This window comes from Scophthalmus maximus, chromosome 4 (assembly GCF_022379125.1).
Source record: "Scophthalmus maximus strain ysfricsl-2021 chromosome 4, ASM2237912v1, whole genome shotgun sequence".
In the NCBI taxonomy this organism is placed as follows: Eukaryota; Metazoa; Chordata; class Actinopteri; order Pleuronectiformes; family Scophthalmidae; genus Scophthalmus; species Scophthalmus maximus.
In genome coordinates this window covers 20,899,361-20,924,707 of record NC_061518.1, presented here as the reverse complement: position 1 = coordinate 20,924,707, position 25,347 = coordinate 20,899,361, and the positions used below count along the sequence as shown (strand labels likewise).

Sequence of the window (25,347 nt, the reverse complement as noted above, 5' to 3'; positions counted from 1 at the left end):
TTACTGCTGGCTATAGTTCTTGCATTGTGGCATTTACGGATAGAGGGAAGTATGAGCAACGATTGAGACTGTCAGGTTACTGTGTTCCACCTGAGAGCTCACCTGTCTGCTTCCCAATTTGTGTTTCCCCTGATATATATTCAGGGGACCCTTCCAAAAAGGTTTTCTCCAAAATACAAAGACTTGCTTGTACTTAAATGTCGGTGGTTGGGAAAGAATGAGACATCCGCAACATACATTTTTGTTTCACATTAGAAATAAGTCCAAAATGTAGAACCTGTCAGTGCAGTGTCTAAAATGTTGAATAAGGGACATCTGTGATGTGGAGGTCAGTCAACAGAAAGAGCCCGTGGTTTTCGAGTGACGTGAACGCTGAGTGCTGCTAAGACATTCCTGAAAAAATAAAAAGTTGGAGAAGGGAGTGGTGCTGTCGGGGAAGAGTTCTCCAGGCTTTTGAGATCACCTCTGAAGGGTCCGTGAACGCCTCTTTTGCGTTTGCGTCTCCTTGTCTGATTCTCTAATCACATTTCCGTTCCTTTGTGACGCTGCTGTGACATTGCTTTGCTGCCGACACCTCACAGCTGCTGTGGTGGAGCTGATTCACTGCCCCGGAACAAGGCGAACCGAGAGGGGGCCACGTAACGCAGGCTGGCATTCTGTCTCAGCAGAAATACAAGAGCAAACAGGATCATTTGCAAACTTCACATGAGGAACTGTTCCTGTCCTAAAGTATAACACGGAGCAGCCCCCCCCCTTCAAAAAGTGGGGGAGTGTAACCCATTTGCAGCAAGTCAATGGCACTGATCGTTAGAATTAGAAAGTGCTTTCAACTCTGCATGCTGTCAGCAACCCTGGCATCTTGGAAGACCTTCGGCTTCGGCTCTGAATCTCAGCACAGGGGCCCTGGTCGGCGGTGACAAAGTCGGTTTGAACTCCTGTTTCGAGGATCTGTTGAGAGGGGTTTCGGATCAAAGCAGCCTAAGTGGGTCAGAATTACCTTGACCAGCTGAGAACAGTCACATTTAGAGGGTGGGTGGGTGCAATCTGCAATGTAGAGGGCAGATTAACATTTTGCCAAGAAGATTCCTCCCTGAGACGTCGGATCAAAGCGTAGCGGGGCGTTTATTTTCTCCTCTTGCGATGTTCCACTGGCTCAGTGTTAATTTGGTAATTTGGCTGGCACTTTCCTCTGCATGCGGCAGGACAAAAATGTGTTTACCTTTCCAGTGTCGGAGAAGTGTCCGGGGGGGCCCTCTTTTGCCTTTTTCATAAGACACACAGCAATAACCCGATGTTTATTTAGGTAATTAGGAATATGAATGTGCTTAATATCAACTGCAGGGTGTGATGGTGTAAACGTCTCAGAGTGAGAGATGTCCAACTGTGCATGTTTTGCTTTCATTTTCAAGAGATACTGATAAAGAAAATTACAAACAGTAGAGGCACATTATTTATAAGGCAGTACCAAACATTCTGTACTAGAGTTTGTAGAAATAATTACATTTGTATGTTTATCTTTTGTTTTATTTCCCTTTTTTCTGTCTGTGGTATTTAATATTTGTGGTTTTCACTGAGATCTCTCAACAGCCAATTGCCATAACATTTGAAGCAGACATTTATATTCGCCTCAAAATTACTGCCTCCCTGTCTGCCCCTGAACGCACCCTTAGCACGGTTTAAAGCTGATTCAAAGCTTTTCAATTTCTCACATCCCTTTTTTTTTTTTTTTGGTAAAGGTCAAGAGCAGTATTTGTCTCGCAGTGTGAGCTTTCATGGAAAAGAATCAAGATCTCAGGCCGAACATACTCGGAGCAAAAAAAAATGTTTGGTTTTGAGGTTGTAATGAGCCATGGCAGTTACTCAATGGGAGCTCTGTATGAGCAAATGGACAAGAGGAGAGAAGCCGTAATGGATTAAAATCAAACAAAAAAACTGTATTGACAAATCACTGTGGCTCGTCTTGTGCTTTCAACAAAATCACTGGGTGGGGAACAAATACCTGTTTGGTTTTCCCCTCCTCCTGAGGACCTGTCTACTCAGTTTATACCTTTAGCTGTTTCATAGCTGAGGTGTTTATTTTCACTTGACAAAACTGTACAGTGAACAAGAACCTCAGCTCTCCGGTTTTATTTTTATTTTACAATGTTTACTTTCCAAAATCAGCACTGTATATATATATATATATATATATATATGTAAATGACAGTGGGGACATCTTTGCCTTTAATGGACTTATTGAAATCATCTTTCCTCGGTTCATTAGCCGAGGTGATTTCCGTTTTAACCTAGGCCGTGCTAATTCCGGCCTGGCCTTTGGTACACGCGAGGCAGTCCTTTAAAGACGGCGTCGCTTTTGAAGCCTGCTGGTCGTGCTGTTCAAAGCTGCAGCTGTTTTTGGTGGTGTTTGACAGCTTTAATTGATGTTTATTTTGGCATCCAGTTTCATTCCTTTCATGCAAATGTCCTGCATGCAGTGAAATGGGTCAGGGCCGCGCTAGGTGGGCACAGTTTGTCTGTACCGGGATGAGAGCAAAGTGCTTAGCGAATTTACATTTGAGATCACATCGCCTCGACAAGCTGAGCACAACAAAAAGCAGCCACGCTAACGCCTAAGAGGAAGAATGCTTCTCTCTTTGATTAGATAATCAACAGCAAAAACATTGTGCAGCATATTAATATATGTTGTATTACAAAGAAGCCTTTTCTTCAGTATCCAGACCTGCATAACGACGCTACAATTTAAATTTTCACCTTAATGTCATGCAGGGGAAAATATCCATCCCATTAACTTTTCTCTTCAGATGTTTTACAAGGGATTTTTATTCTCTCCACATTTGCCGTCTGTGTAATTGCCAGTCTACCCACCTGTAGACCTGCAGAATCCGCCGCCTGTCAGACATTCCGGCTCACCGCATACATCCCCCCCCCCCTCCTCCTCCAGCCCTCACACCCACCCAGCGCGGCTTTTCCTTCCACCAGAACTGACATCACCATGGAGGCACGCAGGGGCCTCATCATCTGCTCCCAATTACAGCCCTGCAAACGGGAAAAGACTTCAAACGACCTGAGACCTCAAGAAAACAAACTGGTGACCAGGCTCGCCACCAGCGGGTCTGGCGAGGTGTGGATGTGTGTGTAATAATCCAATGATTCTTTGCTTCAAATTAAGGCATCACCGGGGCTCAGAGGATATTATCAGAGGCAGCGTTACGGGTGTGGATATGGAAATGTCAGATGTTCTGACACAGGGAGAGAGAGGTCTGGATGTGCGGCAGGCCCCAATGAGAAAGAACTGGAGAGATGTTCTATGTCCTCCCACTCGCACTGACTTTGTGTGAGCATAAACAGGACAGCCCGTCTGACTTGTAGTTGAACCCTGGGGTTGTCCTGTGCCAAGTACATATATGAAATCCAGAGGTGTCAAAAATGAAACGACACAAATGGCTTTTTTTTATATCGGTTGCTGCTTTTGGGTCAGTGTCAACGTCTTTTTTTACCCTCTCAGATTCCTCCTGAGCCATTTTTCTTTTTTTTTTCTTTAATAGATAGAGGGAGATTTGTACTTCTTACTGAGATAACATGCCTGATCTTGTATTAAAGCTGCACAGCCATTCTAAGGTCGAAGGTCCGCTAGAAGTCATCATGCATCAAAGTCAGATCTGCAAAGTAGAAAACAACACAGACTCCATGGAAGGAACTCTCTGAGTCTGGGCACAGTTGAGATTTAGCTATTTCCATACTGTATAACTGAGCCTGAGAAAAATAAGCACATACTTATCCGGTTTATGGGACTGTTTAATACCATCTAAGTTCAGCTAGTTCCATACTAGTAGTTTTCTCAATCAGATTGTATTATTAAGATGTAGGGAAATGTCTTGTCTCTCTTAAAGAAGAGGAAGAAGTCAATGTCATATCTTTGGAAAATCATTTGCCTACATCAAGAGCTGTCACAGACCAAGGGTTTTATCCTTTGTAAATGTAGGTATATCTATGTTTTATATTTACATACATGAAATGTATCAGTTAGTACAGTTTACCAACTGACGGTGCTAACCTAGCTTGGGTTATTTTCAGCATTTAGTCCTAGTCTTTACTTTAAAATGTTTTTTAAAAAAGTGGTTGTGAAAAGTGTTGAAAAGGACTTGAAACTAGAGCTTGAGACAAAGGAAAATGTTTACTGATGTTATAAATCAAGTAAGAAGTACTCATATATCTCATATATTTATATAGAAACTAGCAACCAGTGGAGTCGCCCTCTAGTGGTCACTCCTGAGAATGCAGTTGATCTTAGTTATGTATTTGAGTGGGTCTTGTATAGCATGAACCCTGGCACCATTGCTATTGGTGCCAGTACTGAATCATGTTCTCAAAATGTCTGTGCACCTTTGACCATCTCCCCTTCCCGTCCCACTCCACTGCAGATTTTTTCTCTTTCTATTAGCGGGCAACAAAAGATGCAACCTCCAACAAAATGACATCACTGGCCTCTGTGGACCCTCAGTCCCCTGTCCCTCTGTCGCCACCCCGACCCCCACCCCCACCTTCAGAGTCACTTGTTGGACCATCAGCCATCCAACCGGCCAACCTTTCTTTCTCTGGGAACACGACTTCATTACAGAGATGAATTGTCTTATTGTGAAAACCCAACTGCCCCCTCTTGCAGGAGACGGTGGAGCCCTCAGGGGTCATTTCACCCACTGTTTGAAAAGCATTTCACGTAACGCATCACTGGATGACTGCCCCCTCCTCTCAGCAGACGGCCCTCTTACAGCAACACCAAGCACCAACTGTGCTGAACATCTCTGTACATCTTGTCCAAAATGTAATGAACAATATAGTCATTATAAAAAATCACGACCTTTAAAAAAAAATCTAAATAATATAACAAAATACTTCAAGAGGATCTAAAAAGATTTTTGAGGTTGGCAAGTTTTTTCATTTCAATCTCTTATTTGATCATTTTTCCAGCCTCGTCTCACTTACAGTACTCGAGCAATATGTCAGTACTCGTTACTACTAATCCTTACTAATTTAATTCTGGCTCTTTGAATTTGATTTTGGTTTCACTCTTCAATGTGACCCTGAAGGTACATTCTCCTCTCATTATGAAATGAGTCTGAGGAGCTTCATTTACCGGAACAGGCAATAATTCAGTGTCTTTGATTGTGGCATTTTTGAAGACTGTGACTGTGGTCACCAATGAGTAAGAAGGACAGTTTCCTCTCAACGAATGTACACTGTCAAATCCAGGCAGCTTTATCAACTGTGTATGGAAAATCCATCCTTTTTTTTGCAGTCAGTAGACATGTAAACACTTGCTGGCAGACGTCTGGGTGGTCAGTTTTGAAGTGTCGGGCAGGTTGAGGATTGTGTTTGATCGGCTCCCAAAGGAAGCAGTGGTTTGCCCCTGCCCCACTGTAAACTGCCACTGCCTGAACATATGCATCTCTCAATAGGAGAGTGACACACTTCACTGGTGGCTAACACGATCACATCTCTTTTGCAGCCACATTTTGTTTTCACCTTAATTCAGCATCAGACTCACGGGAAACTCATGAAAGGAGAACATATTATCAATCATCGAAGCAGAAGTCTCCAGCTGATAATCTTGTTTTTGCTGACCTCTGGTGGCTTGACATCTACAGTGTTGCTCCAGTGATGTACAGGTGTTCTACAGGGTGTGTAGAGTACATTGTGACATCATTTGGTGGGTGTGGCCACAGGCTCAACAGCGCTCGCTTGAAAACACTTGAAAACTTGAATCAGAGGGGGCATCGAAACTGAGATTTGATATTGAATTTGTATTCATGTTCCCCTCAGGATGAATTAGAACAACTAAGAGCTTTTCATAGCATCAGTACGTGAAAAATGTTTGCTCATTCAAATACTTTTATACCAAACACACACAAAACTAATGATGTTCACCTCAGCTGAAATAAGATGGTAAACATTTTGCCTGTTAAACATCATTATGACCCTGTTGCTATGCTGACACAAGCATTTAGCCCAAAGCTGTGCTGTGGACAGCTGCTCGTGTGGCTGTAGACCTGCATCAAACTTTTGTTTTAGCTGGCAGGCAAAGGACAATCTTGTACAGTGGCATATTCATAGGGCTACTGTACAAGTTTGTGAAGTTGTCCACTGCAAACAAAAGATCCATAAAGAGGATCCGACAGGAAAAAAAGGAAAATATATTTCCTCCACACATAAATAATCAAAACAGTGAACGTTATTTTGAATGAAAGAAGCCTTAAAGCTCAAAGATGAAAACTTGAAATCTAACTTTGCCCTGACATCACAGTCGCACCACATTCAAGTGTTGAGGCTTGAAGTGTTTGGCTGAGAGCAGATATCGGGAATCAGTAGGCTTTATTACATATTTGTTCATTGTAACATACAGTCGTTGAAACATTTCATAGATGTAGAAACCAGCCAGTAAAGAATTAGTGTTGCTCTTATTGCTTTTCTTCTGAAACGTCCTCGCTGCTTTCTTGCCAAGCGGCTACAGGCAGATTTCTGTGGGGTGGCCATGAGCCAACTCAGAAAGGTTTTATTGTTGTGGAAAAATTATTTTAAGTGCTTGCTTTACAATGCTGCTTGAGGCATGCCTGTTTCTGCTCACAGCTCTCTGTAGCCTTTGTCTGGGTAAATGATATGCTTTACAAGAGTTTTTTTTACACCCTAAGAGAACAATGTCAAAAAACTCTCTGCTCTTTGGTATAGTCTTTGTTCAGAAAGAGCTCCATGTAATATGTTTTTCTGTCGAGCAAAATCAATGAATGCTCAACTCTTTCGATGTACCTGATCACTGTGTGCAAAGTGCAGTGTCCTGGGATATACTATGTACATGCAGGCAGGACAAACACCATCTTCATATTTCTGGTTACATCAAGACACCGAAATATAGACTCACGAAATCATTCCACCTTCATTGACTGTATGTTTACTGGTCTGCTGCCTAAAAGTCTCTTTCGTATTTAGAAGCTCCAGTAATTGCAGAAGCCCCTCAGCACCAGTGCTGCCATGTTGCTCCAACTCTGAGATGTTCGGAAATGTAATATATTTTTCCAGTCAACCAGCAATTTTTTCTATGGCTGTTACAGTGGTGGGATACGGCATGTTGGTGATCTACATCAGCACAAGGTATCTTCATTTACACTAAGATGTACAATGTTTCCCAATACAGGATTCACTTGTGATTGACCCGGGACATCCTCAATATCAAACTCTAAAAGAGTCTATATTTTTGGGTTTTCCACTCAAAGAAGAGAAACTGTCCTGCATTCCTAGGGATCTGTAGGTGAAAGGTCACAGGTCTGTGGACAGGAAGTCTTTCTGCAACAAGAGCCGAGGGGCTCACAGCGCCAAACCATAGCTATGTTATTCTGAAACAGGCCTCTTCGCTGTGGAACGCGCTGCTAAATATTTAGGTATTAGCCTGCCATTGTTTTCCTGTGTGGACCTCAGCCTCGCATCTCGGGGCCTAACGCCCTGAAGATGATATAACACTTTGTGCAATTTGATCGTGGCCTCTGTGATTGAACCCGAGTAGAGAGTGCAATTTCAAAGCCTGCTGAAACTATTCAAAACACCAGTGGCCCGTTAACAGCCCGGGATAATGAATTCCATGGCTGCGCAGGCATCTATGTGTGGGAGAGGCAGAGCTTAGCTAAATAAACCTTGTCTGGCTGAGTGGCCCCACTGGTGCCCGGCCTTATGGAGACAAGAGCAGCCCGGCCCCTCACAGGTCACTGGACGGACTCAGCGTTAATGACAGCCTCGTTTACCCCAAACTCACATTGACATCCACTAGCACCAAGTCCCACCTCTACCCTGTCACAAAGGACAGGCTACTGTCGGCAAGGGCATTGTTCGTGGCAGCTTGAAATGACAACCTGCGTCTACTGAGTGTTCATAGGAGTTGTGCTGGTTGAAGCTGATAGCAGAGATCACTAGTCTCCCCTGTGGTGGGAGTGACAGCCTCTGATTCCCCCCCCCTTCTCCCTTCATTAACTATTCACATTTGGACCTTATGTGCAGATCATCATCGCCACTCAACACGAGTCCGAGCAGTTCAAAGGCAGCGTTGCTTGGAAGTGTGCACGCCACCCCAGGAGTCACTGGGCCTCGGACACCTGCCGCGCGGTGGGTGCTGAGAGAGCTTGGGCGTGTTTGGATCAGGGACTGAATTTTTTCCTCTGAAGATGGGGAAAAGGTTTATGGCATGCTCCCATGAGAGTGTCTCCTGCTCTTTGAAGCTCCTGTCTTGGTGGCTGCTCTTATCTCGGGAAAAGGATTATTTTATCTCCTTCTGTTCCTTTCTTTCCCTTCTTCTCTCACTCGCCTTTTCCATCAACTCAGGTTTTGAGCGGATCTCTTAGGAGATCTTCTCCTTGCCCTTGCTCTTTCACTCCACTCATTTCCAATTTCCCCCTTCCAGAGCACACCCAGCCCCCTTTTTCACTCCCACCCCCACTCTCCCCTCTGCTTCCTGTGCTGCACCCCACTCTCTTTCTCTTTCCCCCCTATCTCTTCTATTCTACCCTTCCAACACATGACAGACTGTGTAATTAATGAGCATCATAAACCTCTCTTTCTATTAGCTACCCATTAGTAAACCTGGCAAGCCTGTCATTTTGGACAAAAACACACAGCTCCTTCATTTGATCCCCACATCAAAGGGGGAGCCCCACTGTTTTCGGCTGAATACACTAATTGTGTCCTCGTTCTGGATGGGGCTACACCCCCATCGCTTCAAAAAAAGCAGCCAGTGCCGAGTGCAGATAGTAAAGAGAAGTACAGAAGCAGAAAGTATTGATTATACAGGCCTAAATGTGGAGAGTTTTGACATTGGAAAAGAATTACCAGTCAGCGGCATGCCTGAACATCTGCAAGTCTGTGTCTGTTTACCACACATCCGTTTGCTCCGTTCGTTTTTACTGCAGAGGCTTTTTGCAAAAAAATAAATGTCAGCAGGCTTAAGGCCCCGTTATGAGTGTTTTTATGCTGCTCTTAAGATAAAAAGGAATTTTTAAGTGGGATGGTAATGGTTCCCATATTTCACATTACAAACCAATATTGTAAAGTGCAGGATTTGCAATCTTATAAAGATAAGTCTTAGAAATTAGAAATTACAATCCTGAATTTCAAATGCATTTTAAATGCATTTTAAATTTGTAAAAAAATACAAACAAACAGCATTTTGACACTAATTTAAAATGTAAGACTTTCAACTACTTCGTGCCTGCTATGTTTGTGCTGTCACCGTTCTATATGATGCCATATAAAATGATAGTTTTTATGTTGTAGGACATGAAATGCTCTCAAAGGCAGCGGCTTCCACCTGCAAGTTGTCATGAATACATCAAAGATGTCTGCTTTGACATTGAATTTCACTTCACTTTGCAACTAAGAAAAGGGCCCATGTGCAATAAGTGTAATGCTGTAAAAGCTCAAAATATATCAGTGTGTGTAGGAATATTGAATCCACATATTTCCATCTGCTTCCAGCGCGCAGAGTGGCACACGCACGCCAGGCTGCCTCTCCCTCCTCGCTTCCCTGGGCCTGACACATCACACGCTGGGCCACCACAATGGGCTGAGTCACGACCACTGCAGGAATCAACACTGTACTTCAGACACGATTGTCTTCTGCCCTTTACAACATTTATGTCCCTTTGTTCCCCAAGATAAAGGCAACAGTCACATGTTTGGGCTTAAAGCGCCCAGCAGCTGCTCCTCTCCTCCTCTATATGCTCACATCCCCCTCCGCGCTACCAGGCAGCATTCCTCCGATGGGCTCCCCAGGCATCAAGGACGTAAACACAGACAAACCGATACCCCTGAACACCCCCACCCTCCCATGATGCCTGTTTCCTGGGAGAGTGCTGTGATTTATGGTGGAATGAGCCAGAGTTGGCCACCAAGGTAGGGGCTCCCAAGATCGGTAAATACCTACACCAATCAGGCAGGTGTCTAAATAATTTAGCTTTTGTGCTATGACACTCTTGCAGCATTAAAAAGACAGAAACACAACTGAAATGGGAAGAGAGATCTCCGCTGGATTTGACAAATGCCTCAATAAGAGCCAACTATTTCCCTCATTTATTCTCTGATTTCATGATGTGTCAAGACAAAACAACCCTCCCCCCCCCCCCCACAACAATTGTGATAGATTGGAGGTTTGGGGGTTCACGGCCATGAGATGGAACTCTGGCTTTAAGCCCCCGCCACCTCCCCTCTCTCAGGCATCAAAGGCAATCTTGGAAATAGGCCCCGCAAAGCCATCTCTCCGTTGGCTTCTTCAAAGGACAGGAAGTGTGTCAGAGGGACAGGCCTTCTTTCCCAGCAAATTCAGGCGAGATGCTATAATAACAAGCTCATCTATGTGTCTGTGGCAGACTAGTTCAAAGGGGAGCCCGATTCCTCTTGGTACAACATGTGATGATAGATTCAGGATGCAGAAACACTGTTTAGTGAAAATCCAACTGGAGGGCTGCATCAGGGACATCTGTCCAGTGAATAGACATGTCCCCAAACTGTGAAAAATCCTGCCCTGAAAATTGGGGTCAGTTTGCTTTTTTAATCTTAACTTTCCCCAGTAATCATCCCAACTCAGTTATAGTTGCATTTGTGACCTTTGGCTATCAGCTACCTAACGGCAGAATTTATACAGGACCACATTTGCAAGTGTTCGGCGCATCAAACTCCTACACTGGCATGTGCTCTTTATGGCCCTGTATCACCTGGTATTTACATCCAGCTCAGGTGATCTGATCCAAAGTGGACAGTTCTTAGTGCACCAGTGAACGCACCCATTTGAGATCTGATCACATGTGGCCACATTCTTTTAGCTGTGTGAAGGACTGGGTACTATACGGTCTTGAAGAAAGGTTAAAGGTAAAAATGTAAAATGCACACATGCACACATGCACACACGCACACATACACACACGCACACATACACACACACACACACACCAATAATAATTTAGCATAAGTGCTGTATTTTCTCATATATATAGATCTATATATATATTTCATATTAAACACCACTGGAGAATGAACCTTTTTTGGAGAAAATAATCAAGGAAACATGTTACAAATCTTATCTATCTGTTTCTACAAATATTATTTGTTTCTATGCATATTTTTTTCTCTCCCAAAACTGTAGAATGACACAGGTGGAAATAATCTAAATCTGGTTTCATTAATTTCCAACTCATGGTGTTGATTAGAAGAGTCATGTGGTATCCCTTAAAACATTGCTATCCCTACACTGCTGCTTTCTCACAGGAGGATGCCCACTGTGTGTGTGTATTACCGTCACACTGAGCTGCTGGCAGCCTGGCAAGAAATGGCACAGTGGCTTCTGTCTTTTATTATATATTTGAAGACTTCAAAAGAATCTTCGCCTGCTTTCATCTGCTGCCTCAGTCCAATAAGACCGTGATTTTCTAAACCTCACTCCTGTGTCACAGACAGATGCACGCTGACCAAGGAGCCCAGTGTGATTTTTGTTCTTGCTGATATGGTTTTATTCCATGAACAACTTTGTAGATCAAGAGGGGAGATTAAAAAACAACCCCTGATCCAACAGGGACTTAACTGTAAGGTGTCCTGCTCTATTAAGGCTGTTCATTCATTCCAAATCATGGAAAAGCTGAGCTGTAGCTAATGCTTTGTGATTTAAATGTTTTTTGTTTTGTTTTTTTTACAACTTCCAGGTTATTTTCTTTGCTTAAAAATAAAATGTGACAGAGCACAGATCTGGACTCCTGTGAGCTGAGCAGAGACCAGTCCTGTCCTGGGACCCCTGCAGCGACCCGGTCCTCATTTTTGGGAAGCACCGACAATAGTGCGGCGACGTTTTTACAGTCAGCAGCCGAGGTGTAAATCATCTCCAAGCGGCTGACAAAGGTTTCCTTTACGCCTCTCCTCCTCTTTGAAGAGGGGCAAGAACGGGGGGCTGCGTCAAGTCAGCTGGAAAAAAGTCCAGCCACCCCGGAAGTTGTTACATGGAATATTCAGAATAATAAAGCTGAAAGGGAAAGGAAATTGACATCTCGTGGAGCTGCTAAACTAGTCTAATCAATCACACTGAGTCTAGTTTTTCAAATGTAAACTTGCAGGCACATATTTACATCTATGTACAACGCGCACACGCACACAACATTTGCATGTGGCCACGTGTTATCTTCATTTTCATCTGGTCTGCTCACGAGCGTCTCCCGAGGCGGCGGTTTTACACTGAAAGGGCTTGACCGGAAGTGGAGCGTTCCCCTGCGTGCGACTTGCCGGTGGCTCCGGATCCGAGGCTGGTGTGGCTCTCCAGTCGTCACCGAGCGCCAGTCTGCTCTCACGGACGCTCCTCCGTCTGGATACCGCAGCCTTGACTTTTTAGTCGCTTTTTTAAGATCATTTTCTTCTCGGGAATATATTCATCCGATGGTTTTCCAACTACAACTCGATGCATAGAAATGGGTAAACTGCACTCCAAGCATGGTAAGCTCTCTTTATTATTGAGAGGGAGAAAAGTAAAAAGAAAAGAAAAAAAATCACGGTTGTAGTTCCTCTGCGCCTGCTATACTTTGGAGTAACAGTGTTCATTGTCTCGTGTCTTTTTCTTTCTTTCTTTCTTTCTTTCTCCCAAGCCGCTATTTGTAAACCGAGGGAGAGTCCAGAAGGTAAGCGCACTCAGGATTATTATCATTATTATGACGGTTCATCTGGTGCTGTGACACACTTTCCGTGCTTCCCCGGGTCGGGACTCTGTCGGAGAGATGGAGCGCTCGTGTGGGAAGCACGAGAGCCGGGGAACAGTCTTTGCGCGGCCGCTAACGTTGCGCTTCTTTTCTCTTTTTTTCTTCTCCCCAGGCGACAGCTTTGTAGTCAACGCCTGCTTGGCGCGGAAGGGCATCGACGACTGGCTCGTGAAGCAGAAGTACTACTGCACGAGCTCTCGCCTCGAGCGGCCGGGCTGTCACCACCACCACCACCAGGCGAGCTGCGGCTTCACCGCCCGGGTGAGTACGACGGCGTCCGCCAGGGACGCAAGTAGCGCAGCACAAAGAAAATGCGCGTAAATTTCTGCGTAAAGTATCCGCGCGTCACGCGCCCGGCGCTCGTCCGCGTCTCGCGCAGCTGGCTCGAGCTTGTGTCTGCGCTCTCCTCAGAGCAGTAGATGTTCTTCGCACGAGGCTCCACTGTCTCCAAAAGTCCCGTCCTAACTTTCTCACTTTTCTCTGACTTTTGGAAAAAAACAAAAACCTCTTCGAGTGGGCTGCACACACAGTGAGTGAGATGGTGCTGATTTCAGACACTGGCATAGGTATGACAGCCTGACCAATCAGCCAGTGAGTAGAAAGTTTCCTCTGCACTGGAAAAAAACACAGGCTGCTGCTGCTGCTCCTGCAGTTTCTTTTTCATGACAACAGATTCTATATTGTAAGGTTGCTTCCATGTTGGTTCCACTGTGTACACACTGATCTGAGGGACTCATTGCATGTAACAATAGGCCGAGTCTCGGTTGAAAGCGTCGCCGTGTGGCAGACTCGGTGACAAGTGTGGATTGTGAAAGCTGGGGGGGGGAGTGTCAGGGGTCATGCTTGTTTTGTATTTTGGCACCGGTGTAAACACTGTGCATTTTGCTTGTCGAGTGGTGAAATCCTCTTGGAACCGCTTCAGAGGAGCTTTAAGCCTCTTTGGTTAGTGATGCCTCCCTCTAAGGCAAAAAAAAAAAAATGTTTGAGGAATTATAGAGCCCATCATGAAAAAAAAGAGAGGAAAATCAGCTCCTCCGCCCACAATCCAGCGACTTTGAACAGAAATGCATGTATCTATTGACTGCAGCCCGGACTCTGGAGCTCTTGCAAATTTGAACACACCAGAGCACCTCATGTGATTTTTTACCCTCATGATTTTCCTTTTGAAAATTCATGACACCTCCATTAGCTGCTCACCATAAAAAAACAACAACAACTAGAATCCTTCCTGTCCTGACCTCTCATTTAGCTTTTTACAATGACAGGATTTTTGCTCTCACAGCATGTAACACTGCACATGTTTAGGTCCCGTTGTACCAGGCATCTATACCGATTCTCATGCAAGCGATTGAAGCGATACACGACGGCACTGGCTAGTGTGGATTCTTGGAAAAATCAGGCTGTGGCGCTGGGATCTGTTGGCATGCTGATGAAATATTAAACTTGAGGAAGTCTTGGGCAACCGACATATCTTCTGATCGCCACCTGACCTAAGTCAGGTCTGAAGTCCACCATTGTTTTGTCTTGTGCTGCAAGGTGCTCAAGGTTGTGGTTTTTGATAGCTCTTCTTGACCTGGAGAGCACGGCGGTTCTGAGGTTGCCGACGTTGAGTGTTGGGAGGTTACCAGCTTTACATTTTGCGCCGGCATGATGTCGAAATAGCTAATTTAAGATGACATGCCCAAAGCTGCAGCGAACTTCATATAGTAACAGGATCCCACTCGCAGGAGACACTGTGTCTGCAGGATGTTTTTTGCAACTGGCTCCATAGGAACACCAGAAAATATGCTTGTTTTTCAGAGCCTGTCGCAGCAGAAAAAGCTGCGTGGTCACTCCCCGTATGTTTTGAGTGGTATTCATGCGCTTTGGGCAATTTACACAATTTAAAACACACATTATTACCAGGCAATTACCATAAAGTGTGACCACAGAAACAAACATTATATTCTGTACTTCTTTTCCGAACAACGGCGCCGTGTGAAGTTTTGGCCCAGGATGTAACACGAGCCTCCTGAAACAGTTGTTTTTTGAATAATTTGGGGTCCATCATTTTGTATACATAAAGTCTGGGTGCCTAATGACTTGTATAGCACAAAGGGAAAAATGAATATGAGAAAAAAAGGTGTTTCCACCATCAGTATTTATTCGGGGGAGATTTTTCGCTGTTGTTTTGTGATTACAACGTGGATCCAAAATCTACGATACTTCATTCATGAGTTTGAATCGTTTGTTAACATTTTGCTGTAATTCGCCAGTCTGTCAAAAACAGATCTGCACACATTTATAACGTCAAGTTTTGCATCGGCAGTGTTTAGAGGGCAAAAAAAGCCTTGTGCTCACATGGTTATTGACATTGCAACAATCAAATATCCAGGACTTTTGCTTTCAGAGTCACTCTCTTTAATGGGACAATTCCATGTATCTTAAGCATGTGGTGTGAGCCTTCGGGATATAATAGCCATCTTCCCTCTCACAACGGTGGCTACAGTGCTGCCGGGGAGAGATGAGTCTTAAAATTAGGAAATTAAAGATTTTGTCAGTCCCGCAAAGGATCCCGAAATTTGTTGATGTTAATGTTTCTTTTGTATTCGGATATTCATCTCACCAGCAGCAGCATGATCGATGATTACTGCCAGCGGGAGGCTTATAAAGTTTCTGTCCTCCCATAAATTTTTATTATGCCTTAGATTAATAGATTCATCAAATTGATCGTCAATCAGATACACCAGCGCTTATGAGATATGTGTCTTAATATCACTAGCCTGGGCAACAAAAAAAAAACAGCCACAATTTTATACTGGTTCTTTTTCCGTGTGTGTGGTGTAAGCACAATGGCAAATGTTATAATTCTAACATTTACAGGTCTTATAGTTGCGAGATAATGTTTTATTTGTGAATTTGGCTGCTTTTATTCAAATTAAAGCTGCTGAAAATGTTAGATAAATGTCATCAGGGTTCAAAGTTTCTAGAGCATTTATCTACCAAATAAATGCAATTCAATGTTTGTGAGTCATTTTACTCAAAAGAATATGCTCCTTAAAATGTTATTATTAAGTGATTCAAAATGATTTGAACTTAAACTGCAAAAGACGTCTTAACGCTCTGTGAGAAGGACTTGAAAAGCTCGACCCCACGGTGCCCTCCGATGAAGACAGAAGCCAACCTCTTTGGTGCGTGAATGCGAGTCAACTCGCTTAGCTTTAAAAGCTGTCCGCGTTGTATGGAGTACCTGGTGAGACAGTTATTTATATCTGCTGTTCTTTGCGCTCCCCCCTTTCCAGCTGAACTGGGGTACCGGAGAATGTGGGTCGGGTGTCAACAGTAGGGAGTCCACGCTTGGAATTCTTTTGATCCGGCCTTTTTTCCCCAACCAAATTCCCCGGAAGGAACAATGCCTGGTTCACGGATGTCATTGTTTTGTGGAGGTGCTCATATTAGCAGTTTGTCTCTGTTATTGGGTTTACATTGAAATTGAAATTGAAATTGAGGCTGAGCACACACACACACACGCGCACACGCGCACAGAGACTGAGATGCGTAGATGCTCCTGAAGGCTTTACTGATGTTTCCATGCAGACCCTGTAACCATTCATGAGTTGTGTCGTCAGACGCTCGGTTAAGCGTGGCAGACGGTGAGTGAGTGAGTGGTGTGGGCAGGTGGAACTGTGGGTCTCAACACATTAGATCCAGGTCACGTGAGCCTGGACACACTTTCTCCCCTGTGTAGTGCATGGTGTCTACACCTCCCCATTAATTTGATCTGTTATGTGCACCCTGTAGAACTATGTTGCCGACATAGATACACTGATTGGGCCGCATGTTTTTAGTGACTTGGAAGTTCAAGTTTTTCTGGTGGCAAGTTCATGAGGTGGCGTCACTTGGCATCAGATGAAAAAAGAAGTCTGTTATGTTTGTCACACGTCAAGAGTAACTTCAACAACGATCAGCTTTGATGGTTATTCTGCACAAAGTTACCGCTTTCCGTTCCTAAAACCCCCTCCCCCTCCTCAGGCGCTCCCCTCTCCTCCTCTCTCCCCTCCTAGCCTCCATCTGTTTCTTGTGTTTGCCCCGTGGCCGTGTGTTGGTTCAGGCTGCATCTGAAGTGGGCAAAGGATCGAGGTGTTTGTTGTGACACTGGTGGCCCCTCCTCCGCTGTGAAGCCCCCACGCTTTGTGTCGTTGCCGCCGCCCCCTCCACCTTCAGTCTTACAATTCCAAAGCACTCATTTTTTTCCTTCAACTTATATGGAACGTAGACAAAAAAGCAAAGGTACATCTGACGACAGAATGCAACTGAAAAGTGAATCACAGTGGAACTTCTGCCCCCAACTCCATTGTCTCGCAGTTGGTTGCCGGCTCTTTGATTCATTTTTTGAAAGTAGAAAGGTCTTTTTTTGGGGGGGGGAAGCAGGCCTAAAGCTTTTAAACACATTCCCTCAGCCTCCAAGTCTGATAAAAGAGATGGCAGATTTTGCACCCCCTTCGGTTTTCTGCTTCTGCTGTTGTGCTTTTTCTCTCCTTGTCGTTTCCCACAAAGCAAAGGCCCTTGCCTAGAAGCTGAAAGCACCTTTCAAATGCAGACTCCTCTTCCTCTTTCTCTCCTTCTTTCTGTCTTCTCCCTGTGCGTTTTCTTTTCCCACCGGCTGGCCCCTTGTGCGTGCTGCGTGACGTATGCCCCTCTCCCACCGGGCTCTACCCCCTCTGTGCTCCCGAGGGACCGAGGGCCTGTTGTTGCTCTTTGAAGAGGCTGGGAGAAAAGTTTGGAGCCACACTCTAAAGAGAAGAAAAGCAATAGCCTTTTGGGGAGGAGGGGTAGCACCTGGCCATAGAGGGGCTTTTTTTTCCCATGAGAAGATGGGGTGGAAGTCTTGTGTCCCCCAGTATAGCTGGGGGACTGGGAGGTTTCGGACATGCAGGTGGCTTTAATGTCACATCCGGCATCGTATGTCACATAGATGACTAAAAGCTGGAAGCGTTTATCCTGTGTGACAAAGCAGAGGGGATAACGCTCAGTTGCTGTGAGTGGTTGCCTCTGGAAATTATTCCTGTGAAAGAATGATAGTTGTTTACAGTGGAGCCCGACTAATACTCGATTTTTGGGGCCAATACCAAATTTAGGAAGTTAATAATTCAAACCTCGATATAGAGACTCATGTATATTCTATGAACTCTATGTATGTGTGCGTTTTAAGGTGTCTGTTCCCCTTCTTGGGGACTACAAATCGTAATTGGCTAGTTGCTAAATTTAGCACAAAGCGTCTTTTGTCATTGTTTGTTTGAGAATTATCTCTTATGTACAGTCACATTTCTAAATGACCTTAAAGGGGCAGTAAGACATTCTGAAGCAATACACGGCGGGAAAAAATCTGGGTTTTTGGGTGCAGCACTGGCGCCATAAAATCGAAAACAAATAAATTGTGCAGACCGCACCACACAACACTGTGAGCGCAGTTAGTAAACATCACTTGAGACACGCTGGCGGGTGGTAAAGTTTTCACTATGACACAATCAAATAACATTTACTCTGATTCGATCCAATATACCTCTATATTATTGGCAAGTTCAGAGTAACGTAAAGCTCTAGTGGCATGCAGACATTTGATTGGGTTCGTTAAACTCTCTCTTTTACATGCCAAATATTCCTATGTATTTCCCTCTGGCCATGTTCGGATTTCATCAATAAATACGGTATTTAATTGATTTAGAATAGTTGCAGAAGACTATTTGTTGTTCAACAACTCCGATAACATATTTCATTTTTTAAAAGCACTGATTTTGTAATGACAGGTAGGTGTCATTTCAAATATAATGGTATGTTTGACACCTTTACCGTTTGAGTGAAGCGGTGCTCATGGATGTGCACATTTGCAAGTGCATGTATGTCTGCAGTCAGCTGTTGGGATGCACTCCAGAGATGAAAGGCTTGGGCGGGAATGTGCTCTGAATCTCAGGGGATTAGCAGCTGAGATTGTGCTTTGTTTCCCCAAAAGATACGCTCAGTTTTGGAGCAACGGATAGCTGTTGATCAAAGGGTCTCTCGCCAACCCTTTCACCGTTACATTTAGGCTGCAGGGTTTTGTTCCACGCTTGAGGGAGACATTTATTTAAAAAACAACAACTCAGGGATAGTGTGGTTGAGAGGATGTTGTGGCTTTCTTCATTTTGAAAGTGGACCTGGAAATGTTTGTAAGTGATAAGCATGTGCCTTGTAAATTGTATGAATGGAGTGATAAACCATCTAAATACAGAGTTCATTTATGTGACATTTTCATCTTTGCAGTAATGCTCTCATATCGTGAACCTTTTGATGTGTGTGTTTGCCTCAGACGCACTAATTCCTCGTGAAAAGCATCAGGAGAGTGTTTCCACTTTAGAAGGAGAGCAATTCATTGATAAATGTTTTGGTTGACAGAGATGAGGCCCGTCTCATGCAGCCAGTATGTTTGATCATAGACTTCTCCGACTAAAGATGCACATTTTATAGAATTAAATTAATGGATTGATGCTAATTTGAATTAAAGAATAACATGTCAAGTTTTCGGGTACATTAGTTAGGTTTCTATAAACCAAATGTAGAGCCGGGCCGATATCGATATGTGGGGGCCGATGCCAATGTTGATATTAGGGATTACAAGATTTCCGATACGATACATCAGCCGTTTATATATATTTTAATCTGTCAATTATTCCTGAAATGTCGTAATCAAACATTTATTACAAAAAATTTGAATCTAGGCTTGATATTTTAGTTTATCCATAAACATTATCATAAATAAAAAACCCAGATACAACCAAATAAATTGAACTTGAATTAAGAGGATAAACATAATTTATTTTACATCAACTGTAATTTTTTTTCTGCATTGTTTATTCTGATATATCGAACCAACGATACATGGGTCGGGCTCTAAACATATATCGGCCGATATGTCTCTGAAAGGCTAATGAACACGTGCAATTAACACATCGCAAAAGACGATGACGTTCTGGCAGGAGCTCTAGGTGATTGTGACTCCTGTGGTGGCGCTCAGCTCCTCTGAGCTTTCTGTGCGAGCTAGTGCCCATTTTAATCACCCACTTAAAAGGCTCTGCTGAAGTGGGTGTTTAAGTGTTTAAACCCTGAATAATTCTCTCTTGTTTGTTTATCAGGTCCCCATGCGGGTTGAGCTATGGCCTGTGCAGCAAGCGCTGAATAATTTGACTGAGCACTCAAAGTGTCTCTCAATCTGCATAAAACTGCCATCAAGCTCTCATGAGAATGTGCGCATGCACAGGAGCGTGCTCGCTCACTCACGGTCCATGAAGCACACACGTATACATACACACATTACCCATTTGTTTACCCTAATATGTGAATCCATTTATCATTGCTAACAGACGCAGGGTCCCAGCGTGATTCCCTTTCCACTTGTTTTTCTTGCAAACTAGACGTAGGGAAATGCCAGTGATGGACTCCACAGCTTCCATGAGCCCTGCCATCGTATTTATCTTCCTTGTGTTGGAGAGCTTTGGTGACCGGGGTTCTAAGGCCACCTGAGGTAGAGGGAATAGAGGAAGTGGATTTAGGTAAACAGAGTTGGGAGAGCATTGTGCCTCCCCTGGACAGAGGTTCAGGACTCTTCAGCTCTTCCTGTGGCGCCAGGGCTGGAGGAGGCCTGGATTGTGTGTTAGGGGATGTTTTTGGTGGAAGGGAAGCTAAACAGAGGAGCGGCCCTGCCGAAAGGAAAGCTGCCCTCCCCTGGTGTGTTTATGCTCCACAGGTGCCACAACCCAAAGAAGACCTCACCCTGCAGACCCTCAATGATGCAGGCCATCCTTGTGCTGGGCCATTTGCCATGTCCGTCAAACCCATAACCTTTGCTCAAGTTTGAAAAAGTAAAAACATCTTCCCTGGAAAGAGGTTTTGTTAGTCTTTAGGAGACTGCAAAGTAACCATACGCTTATGTTTTGTATGAGTCTCATTCAGATGTTTACGGGATGTTAAATTTGATCCCTGACTCCATTGCTATTAACTTTAATTTTTGGTCAGAAATGGTGCTACATGTCACTGCTGCCTCCTGTATGCTGATGATATGATTGTTTCACTTACAGTATATCCGAGGCACAATACGGTGGAGTTGTGAAACAAATTGAAGTGACCTGCTTGTTGAATACATTCAGGGATTGAGATTAACAGGATAGAACATGTATGACTTCGCTTTTTCATTAATATAGTTTCCTGTTTTTTTATGTTTCTGCGTGTAGTATATGTTAATCTGTGAATAAGCATTGCTAGGAGAATTAAGTTGCAGCTTGTAACTGGATCATGTACTCCGTTGCAAGTTCATTATAGTGAGCAGTGACACAAGCCACTAATTCCAGTCAGCTATGAATAGACACGTGCTTCTGGCACCAGCCTGCTTGTATATAGTAGTTGAAGTGTCTATTTCTGCTGCTATGTTTACTTGCTAAGTTGAAACACTCTCTGTAATTATAGAAATTTTAGTTCCACAGTTAAAAGGTCAGATGTGAGGGATGTTTAGAGGTAGGCTTGTGGCTGGAAGGATGTCTGCTCCAAAACATGATGCATGTGTGTGTGTGTGTGTGTGTGTAGGGGACTGTATAGATTTGTGTGTGCACGCACAGGCATATAGCAAGAATGGCCACCTTGGTGCTGAGGTCAGTTGCATCTGGTCAACATGCACGTGTGAGAGGTTTTCTTTACCGCCACCTGTCACATGGAGCTCTTCTGCTGATAGCACCGACACGGTTTAGTAACTGGCTTTGAATAAATGTTACTGACAATGTCATTTTGGACAATCTGAATGTAAAGATCAGATTTAAAGTCATGTCCTAATCTAGTTTGCTTCTCCTTCACCTTTGTGATTATTGACCGAATCCGCACTCACGGTGCAGCCCTAACAACTTCCTAAACTTATTCAGCTGATCAAATTATTGATCAGCTGATTATCTGTATTGTGCAGTCCAGCAGACAACACTTATGCACTAGAAAATACTCTAAACTGATATTTGCATAGAAAAAACATCTATTGTAGATGGTTGTTTACACATGAGCAAAGTCTTTAAGGTAATGTAATCTTTAGAATGTTTGTGTTTCCCCAGTACGAATACACTGTATACTATTTAGCTGAAGCTAGTGACATGACAAGTTCCAGAGAGGTTTCCTCTCATTTGGCTGTGGTGAAAGGTTGAAGTGCCTGTCACTTTAGTGCTGCCCTCGAGGTAGACTTCCTGACTAAAACGCTGTTCCTCCCACACTTTGCAGCACTTGAGATTGGCGTCTGAAGCCACCCAGACGACTGAAGGACCGTCTCGCCTCAAAGGAAGCTTTGACTAATTACTAAGACCCTCTAGACATAGTGTAGCACACTCACTGTTAGAACACAACACTCAGGTCTGTCAAACACGTGTTGTGGATGTTTAATCCATCCTATTTTTGCTGTATACTGATTGACACAAAAATGTACAAATGTAATCACATGTCACCGCGCTCTGCCATTTTTACCACAGAAGTTAAAGGTGAACCCAGTGATCTATCTTCTTTCATGAATGGTGAGATATTCTATTGCTCCACAAGCTTTTGTCGATGAGAAGTGTCATTTTGCATAAGACTCCCTCTTCTCTCTCCCTCCTCTTTTTCTCATTCTTCGGAACTGAGCTTCACTCTGAATTCAGAGGGCCATAATGTTGTGATTTGTTACTCTTGGCAGGCGGAGGCTACCTGTAAATCAAGGCCAAGCGACACGCCGTTTCCATTCCCTTCCAGACCAAAGCCTCGTCTTGGGAATGCAAGGTCCCAAAGTGGAGTTCATTGGCTGGTGGAGAATGTGTTGTAAGGATTCACTCCTTGATCAGATTCCCTTTTAGCCCTGCGAGTCACAAGGACATTTTAGGATTAAAAACAAAGAGTGCCTTTGCTCACGTTGTTTCCATAATGCCTGTGTGTGACTTGCGGTTTATGAGCAGTTTTACGTAAAAGTTCAGGAAGTTCAGCTGGAGTGTTCCCACTGGGATTTTGGTCAGCGGCAGGGTGGGGTCATGTATACATCTGCCAACCTGGATTTGTCCTGGTAAGCCCGACGGCCAGTTCAGGCACCTGGGTTGTGCCCATGCAGTATGGCAGCGACCAGGTTGAATATCAATATTCATCTAACTTTATTTTGGCTGGTAAAAAGCTAGCTTTCTCACTTGTATTTATTTTCCTCTTCTTCTTCTCTCTGTCCCTCTCGCCTCAGCTGTGTCGCCACGAGAGTCCATTTGTCGTTTCAAATTAAAAGAGCTCTGCAGAGTGGTTTAATTGCAACCTCATTAAATTGGTTATTTAGCAGCAACACTGGTAGCAAACTCAGCCAAAGAAGACACCAAATGACCGTGATTAACTTGCAGTAGCAGAAGTAGCATTGGTCTGGTTCGTTCTGAAGATTACAGTAGGGCCATGGTGTTCGCAATCTATGGATAATTGCTGACTCTCATCCATTTTGTGAATCAGAGATAAAGTTGTCCGAATATTTGTCCGAAAACATTCCTGAATAAGGCCCACCGTTTCCCTTGTTGTAGAAAATGAAAGCCCTCCAAGCAAGTGGTTTCTCTAAATTGCTGGAGGGGGTGATCATGCAGTTCAACTCTTGATCTCGACACCTTGTATCCCCTCTCGATGCTCCTCTCTGGCGAGATAAGGCTTTGATAAACAGCGTGATAAATGTTAATTGCTGCGGTTACATATTTTTCAAAAGCTAATAAAGGCTGTTACCTTGAGTAACAGGTAGGTTTTATTGCCCGAGGGGCTGGCCGAGTTGTAAAAGCTTATCTTTGCAGGTGTAAAAGTTTTGTAAATGGGTCATTAAAGTGTTGGCCAACTTCACACATAAAACACAAAAAAGGGTAAGGGGGAGGGAGATTACCTCAGATCAGCATGTTTCTGAAGCATGGAGATGAAGGCCGTAAATCTCTGCTAATATTCCACTGAGCCTTTCAGGAGGCAGCCCTTTGATGTGGGTGAGGTAATGTGACCAGCAGTGTTTGCAATGTTAATCTGACACAGAGAAATGACTGCTGTCTGTGCACTATCGCTGCACAAAGGGGAGGCAGCCCAATCATAGCGCTCGTGGGTCCTGTTAGAAAAGCCCCCAATGAATTCACGGAGCAAACAACATGTGTACAGAAATGCACACGTTTAAATAAATCAGACATCCAGCAATTTCAGAGAGTTAATTTACACAAAAATGCAGTATAATATGGTGCACAGCTAAAATTGCCAAACCACACCTCCTCCATACACAGTGCCTTTCACATCATCCTCACTAAAGTGTGTGTGTGTGTGTGTGTGTGTGTGTGTGTGTGTGTGTGTGTGTGTGTGTGTGTGTGTGTAAAATCTCTGCATGACCTGTGTCGTGAACTAAAGTTAACAAAGTGATCCCTCTGGCGTGTGCAGCTTTCCCAACCCCTCCAGTCCAGTGTTGCTGACGACGCACACTTTAATCATAGAGCGGCTTCCTCCAACCTGCCTGGTGATGGATCCCAACTCTGTGGCTATAATTTCCTTCCTGGGGTGCGGGAAGAGAAGTGGGTGTGCCGTGACTGAAAGGTGTCGGACACGGGGCCGCAGAGTCTGCACAGAAGGTGTCCGTCTTTGATTCTCCCTCTGAGACGTCAAACTCAACGTTGGCCCTCTGTTTAAGGGATGCTCGTCAAAGTATTTGTCCAGTTTGTTGTCCATTCAACTTACGTGTTGGTCTTTCTTTAAGGTGGAAAGAGGTTGAGATGCAAAAGAGAAAGCTGTAGTGGTCATTAGGAGCGGACATGTGGTTTTAAAGTTGAGTATTGCATCCACTTCTGACGAATCTTGCAAAGTGCAGTTCATAAAAACCAAAACAAAGCTCGCACTAAATGTTCTGTAAAAGGCCTCAGATATAAAGCATCTGCCAGGTAGTGAATGTTATGCTAATGGTGCATAGGAAGGGCTCAACATCAAAGGATTTACACTCTTGTGACCTCCAGAAAGGCGTTGAATTTCTTATCAAAGGCATCGAAAACACAGCAGATACGACTTCCTCTTGGACCTGCAGACGTCTCATGAGATCGCTTGTATTCATTTGTTTGCTTTGTGGTGAATCGAGCAATCATCTGTTCGACTGGAGCAATGTCAAGTAAAGACCTCAGTGCGTCACGTGATGACGATGATGATGGGCCTGGTTGTCTCTTTGTACAATAAAACAGATTTATCTTGTTTGGCTAGAGCGAAACGCAGAGGCGTTAATTTGCCACGGCTCTCAGTCTGTAGGTGTTGTCTGAAAATTGGCCCCCATCACCCCGCCCACGTAAATTGGACCGTCTCGCTTCAGCTTCGCTCTGCTATATGATTATCTGAGATCTTTATTTCATGTGTGAAAACTGATCCCCTTTGAAGCCTCACTCCGAGGCGGTGCAGCGCTTCACTAGCTCACATCAACACCCTCTATCTTGGCTCCATCTCTGGGCGTCATGTTTTACTGCTACGTGGTGCTTTGACTGAGGCTGTTTAATGTTGCTGGAAGGTGAAAGAACTGTAAAAGGCCGGGGCCTGGTTTAAACGGCTGTCTGATGAC

The 25,347-nt window shown here is 44.1% G+C and overlaps 1 protein-coding gene across 4 annotated transcripts in view; it reads left to right on the top strand.

The window, feature by feature from the left end:
• The window catches only part of nkd1 (NKD inhibitor of WNT signaling pathway 1), a 76,606-nt gene that overhangs the window by 31,541 nt on the left and 19,718 nt on the right, over positions 1-25,347 (top strand). For 2 of the 4 annotated variants that reach the window (XM_035629544.2, XM_035629541.2), the window contains exons 3-5: positions 9,511-9,927; positions 12,654-12,686; positions 12,877-13,025. Coding sequence is in view for 1 of the 4 variants with exons in the window: in XM_035629540.2 (XP_035485433.1) it covers positions 12,480-12,504; positions 12,654-12,686; positions 12,877-13,025 (207 nt within the window). In the remaining 3 variants the exon portion in view is untranslated. Of the gene's footprint in view, positions 1-8,040; positions 8,146-9,510; positions 9,928-9,969; positions 12,505-12,653; positions 12,687-12,876; positions 13,026-25,347 lie in introns of those variants that run through there. The other 2 variants (XM_035629543.2, XM_035629540.2) reach the window with 2 other exon arrangements.